The following is a 5,762-nucleotide window of genomic DNA, read 5'->3' as shown; positions in this document are numbered from 1 at the left end:
GCGAAAACCATCGGTCTCGTATTAAATACTTACAGATTTTGATGTAAACAGGTTCCTGTCGTTTATACCTTGTAACTCTACGCATTATGGAAAATCATTTAATGCTTCCTAGTAAGGAAGTGAAAGAGGGACAAGATTCCAAAAATAACTCCTCCTTTGAAATATAAATCTAATTACAATTCAATGGTTTTCAATGTTTTCAGCCTTGAATTCCCCCCAAAAAAATTCTACGTCTATTCTTTTCGAAGACATTTAATGGAAACGAAAGAGTCTTAATGTTGTTATTAATATAAAAGTAATTATAATTTTTGTGTTACATATATATATATATATATATATATATATATATATATATATATATATATATATATATATATATATATATATATATATATATATAATGATTTTTTAGTAAATTAGTATTGAGAGCAACATGATTGAAGAGTCCAGTTGTGCATAATCTTCTTTTATTAAGTTGCGATGGTGAAATAGCAGTTTAACCCCTCTCCAAAGCGGGAGAGGGGGGACACATATCCCGTCTAAGCTGACGGATTTTTATTAGGCATGATAATCAACAAAAAACCACGCCAAAATTAGCGCTCTGCATTTTATAGGATGATTAAACAGTGTGAAGAGGTCCCAGTCATATGCTTTTTCTGTATTCTTACGCTTCATCAATTTATTTATTACTCAAAGCAAATCGTTTAATCTTTCCTTATATGGAAGTGAAAGATCTTAAAATAACTTTTCTTTTGAAGTATTAATCTAATTATTATTCATTGGCATGTTTTTAGCCTTGAAGTCCCAAAATAGAATTTCTACCCTTATCCTTTACTAAAGATATTTAATGAAAAGGAATGAAGTTTTAATGCTTTTATTAATACAAAAGTATTTAATTTTTGTATTACATCCCCCCCAAAAAAAATTTTGGTAAGCCAAAAAAAAAAACTTTAGAATACTATGAATACATAAACTTAATGTTGATATGACTGTCCTCTTTCCTACTATAAATAACCTTTTTCCAATATGTGAAAAAAATTATTTACAGCAACAACAATAAAAACATAATAATACAATTTATCTATTTAGTGAACTAAACAGAAAGAAAAATTTAAACATTTTATATAACTATTCTAAAAAACTTTTCAAACTTTTTCACACAAAAATATACAAACTTTTTATGCAAAACGACCTGGACAACAATTGTCATTTAATCAGAATTTACGATTCTGTATGGTTAAAAAAAATATTCACAATTTTTATGTGAAAGAGATGGACAACTAAGTGTCATTTAATCAGAATTTAAGATTCTGTATGGTTAATGGGGTTTTTTACTTGATGAAATTCTGTATTCCCCGTTAAAATGGAAGAAAACAGAATTTCATGAAGCACTGTGTAATTGAGAGATCCAGACTGGATAAAACAAAAATAGTTTAGTAAGTTTTTTCTCACTGTGTTGAGAAAAAAAAAGTTCATGTAACTTCGCCCTCACTCCTAACTGATGCTGAGGTAAACATCTCCACAAAACGCGATTCGGATCTCTCAAAAAAATAGGGATTACTTCTTCCCTTGAAGAAAGTAAAAATTTTCTGTTGGTGACTATTCATGATTTAATTTCAACATTTGTGGGTTGTGATATTTCCTAAGCTTTGAAACATGTACTATTTCAAAATTTTGTTTACTTAAATTATTCTTTTTATTTGTTTTGTAATTAACTTCTGAAATTTTTTGAAGAATTTTATACGGTCCACTAAAAGGAGGTGACAACTTCCTCGTATTAGGATAAGTAAATTCTTCAAACAGAACTAATTCATCATTTTTAAAGTCTATATCTAAAAATCTAGAATCATAATAAATTTTATTTCTTTCATGATATTCTCTAGTTCTTTGAATTGCTATTTTCTTAGCTTCTTCAACAGGTGGATAGACTTTTTCATTTAAGGGATTTTCGTAGGGGAGTCTACCATGCATCAGGTATGCAGGTGGAAATTTTGTTACAGAATGGGGAGTTAAGTTATAAGTATTAACTATATCTTTTAACAAAACAGGCCAGGGAGTTTTAGTAGGTTTTTCATTAATTTTACATTTTAAACGCGTAATTATTGTTTGACCAAGGCGTTCAACCTTGCCATTAGACTGCGGATGATGTGCAGTTGTCAATAATTGTTGAATTTTATTATGTTTCAAAAACTTTTTAAAATGAGAAGAAGTAAAAGCAGCGTTTCGATCACTCAACAAGGATTTAGGGGTTTGATTTTGAAAAATTTGATGCAAAAAATTTGTATAAGTTTCTGAGCTAATGGATTTTGATGCAAAAGCCCACATGTAGCGTGTAAGGTGGTCAATAATTAAAGTTAAATATTTTTTTGTTGAATTATAGTAATTCAATCCACCAACACTATCTATTGCAAGTAAGTCAAAAGACTGATTAACAGGGGGTAAGGATTGTAATAATCCAAATCTTTTTTGTCGCGGTTTTTTATTTAATTGGCACGTATGACAATGTTTGCAAAATTTTGTTATATCTGAAGTTATGTTGTTCCAATAAAAAACAGGGGTTATTAAGTTAATCATTTTCTGAACTCCTGGATGATTAAACTTATCATGAGCATTTTGCAGAAGTCTTAATCTTAACGAAAATGGAACAACTATTTTAGTAAAATTTTTCTTACGTACACACAAAACATTATTGATATCAACAAATTTACCTTGTAAGTTATCTTTCCTTTGAGCTTCCACTATCTCACTCAAATTCAATAAATGTGAAACATGAACATTATTATTTTTACTATTACTTTGGACAATTGAATGTGTTGCATCTCTCGACAGCCAATCTGCTTCAAAATTAGCAGAGCCTTTTGTGTATTTAATATCATATTCATACATACTTAACAATAATGACCATCTAAATAATCTTCCTTTTAAATTTTTAACATTTTTTAGCCAAACTAAAGCAGCATGGTCAGTATGTATGGTGAATTTTTGTCCAAAAAGGTAATGATGGAATTTATTTAAAGAATCTACAATAGCAAGACATTCAAGTTCTGTAATTGCATAGTTTTTTTCATAGTCCCTTAATGAACGAGAATGAAAAGCTACAGGATGCAATACACCACATTCATCTGTCTGTTTTAGCACACATCCAATTCCAACTAATGATGCATCAACAAAAAGATGACATTCATGATTAGGGTTAAAAATCTTCAAAATTGGTTTACAAATAATAGCATTTTTTAAAAGTTCAAAAGATTGTTGACATTTTTCTGACCACACCCATTTTACATCTTTCTTTAACAAGTTATTTAAAGGATGTCGAATACTCGCATAATTATCAATAAATTTATTGTAAACATTTATTGATCCGAGAAATCTTTGTAATGATTTTACATTTTTAGGGGGCACTAATTTTTTAATCACTTCGATATTATGGTTATCGGGTGATACAATTCCATTTTTAATTTCATATCCTAAAAATTCTATTTGTTTTTGCAAAAATGAACATTTTGAAAGTTTTAATTTTAAGTTTTCCTGTTTACAAATATCAAAAATCTTTTTAAGATGGGTTAAATGTTCATCATAAGAATTAGAAAATATAATGATATCATCAAAGTAGTTTGTAGCAAATTTAATTTTATGTTTATTTAGAATTCTACGAACTGTACGTTGAAAAATGCTCGGGGCATTCTTCCAGCCAAAAGGTAATCTTAAGTATTCAAATAGACCATTGTGAGTAGCGAATGCTAATTTCTCAGTGTCATCAGGATGAATACGAACATGATGATATCCCTGTGATAAATCTATTTTAGAATAATAACTACTATTAGACAATTTTTCTATTAAAGTTTGTATTAAAGGTAGAGGTTCAGAATCTGTTTTTGTAATTTGATTTAGTTTTCTATAGTCGATACATAAACGACTCTTTTTATTTTCATCTTTTTTAAAAACTAAAGTTACTGGGGCAGCATAAGGGGATGAACTTTCTTTTATAATGTTATTTTTTAACAATTCCTCTATTTGTAAATCAATTTCCTGTTGTTGTTTTGGGGATGTTTTGTACGGCCTTAGAGATATAGGTAAATCTGAGGTTAACCTGACTCTTTGCGGTTCCATTCGAATTTCTCCTACGTCGTGTTTGTGTTTTGCAAAAATATCATCATAACTTTCTAAAATTTCTTTTAAGTCCACATTTTCTATTTTGCTTTCATTTTTTATTTTTTCGTCGATATTAACCTGATAATGTGTGCACCCATTACCTAGATCTATCTTCGAATCATTTGAAATTTTTGGACATTTTTTCTTTTTCCTATTTGTCCTTTTCCTTTTATTTTTGTTACCCTTTACATTATTTTTTTCAATGTTTACTTTAACTGAAACATCTTCAACTTTTATTTTTTCAACATTTTTACCCTTAACATTTTGAGAATTGTGCTGTCTAATGTGCAAAGATAAGTTGTCACTGTTAAAATTAGCAGAGGTGATCAATCTCTTACCAAATTGAGTAACAACTGGCCCGACACAATCAATAAACAAACAAAACTCTTTGCAAGCCTGCAACCCAAGTAAAGCATATGGTAAATCAGTATCAATTACAAAAAACTTAACTGACTTAACAATTTTGCCTAATTTAAGGGGAAACTCACAAATTTTGTTAAGTGTTAGTTGTCCTTTCGTTTGGGTAACCTTTAATTCCTTACATTTTTTAATAGGAATATTCAATTTTAACACCAAATCTTTTGGTATTACATTTAATGTTGACCCGGTATCAACATTCAATAATATCTCTTTTACTTTTTCATTTTTATTTTGTTTTGGACGTCCCTTTACGTATTCATTTTTCACTTTATATCCATTTAGGTACCTATTTTCTACGATATATCCGTTTTCGTACTCATTTTCAACTATATATCCATTTACGTACTCGTTTTCAACTATATATCCGGATATGAGTAATTGCTATTGATTACTTGTCATATTTTGAACGTTCACATCAACCACATTACTAGGGTTGTTTACACACGTGGAGCACATGTGAAATTGATTCAAAAGTCCTTTCTTTGAGCAATATTTACATTGATTCAATGGGTTCTCCTGTGTAGTATGATGTATTTTGGGTTTTGTCACATTCGGGGTTACATTTTTATTTTTAGGACAAGCCGGGGCTTTATGTCCTGGTGCATTACACTTAAAGCACTTAATGTCATATTTCGGGTTTTCTAACTTCCTAACATATGGTCCCTTATTAGATTGAAATTTATTTTTATCTAAGTCACTTTTAATTTTTTCATAAAGTTTAAGTTTTTGTTTAAATTCAAAAAGATTACTGGCTCCATAAAGAACTGTTTTATTATTTGTTTGGTCTGGTATTCCTTGAATTATATAAGTGATTAGAGCTAAGTCATCAATATCACTTTGAGTAGCTATTTCTCTCATTTTTAGGAAATATTCTTGAAGAGTTTCATTATACCTTTGTTTTCTTTTTTGCAACATTGCATGTACTTCTGCACTATTGCAACTAAGTCCAAATTCTTCAAGCAAAAGATTTTTTAGTTTTTCATACGAATTTAACTGAGTTTCACTTCTAATTAAAGTTAATGCGTTACCTTTCATGCATCTTTTTGCAAATAAAAACTTTTGCATATCAGACAATTTAAATAAATTAGCATGAGTTTCAAAATTTTCAAACCAAGAATTTATGTTATCATAGCGATTTCCATTAAACATAGGGGTAACTGCTTCAATATCTGAAAAACTAACTACTAATT

At 29.0% G+C, this 5,762-nt stretch overlaps 1 protein-coding gene across 1 annotated transcript in view; it reads right to left on the bottom strand.

Moving 5' to 3' along the window:
- Nucleotides 1-1,693: 1,693 nt before the first annotated feature.
- The window catches only part of LOC147802947 (uncharacterized), a 4,978-nt gene continuing 909 nt past the window's right edge, over nt 1,694-5,762 (bottom strand). Inside the window, exons 1-2 of the mRNA XM_087153662.1 lie at nt 4,919-5,762; nt 1,694-4,858 (exon numbers count right to left, since the gene is read on the bottom strand). The exon at nt 4,919-5,762 is cut by the window's right edge and continues 909 nt beyond it. Of these exons, the coding sequence (XP_087009788.1) occupies nt 4,954-5,762 (809 nt within the window). The 3' untranslated portion in view covers nt 1,694-4,858; nt 4,919-4,953. The remainder of the gene's footprint in view (nt 4,859-4,918) is intronic.

This window comes from Parasteatoda tepidariorum, chromosome 10, assembly GCF_982258835.1.
Source record: "Parasteatoda tepidariorum strain Cologne lab strain chromosome 10, Ptep-v5.0, whole genome shotgun sequence".
NCBI classification, from domain to species: Eukaryota; Metazoa; Arthropoda; class Arachnida; order Araneae; family Theridiidae; genus Parasteatoda; species Parasteatoda tepidariorum.
The sequence above is the reverse complement of the archived record's forward strand: the minus strand, read 5'-3'. Positions and strand labels throughout refer to the sequence as shown.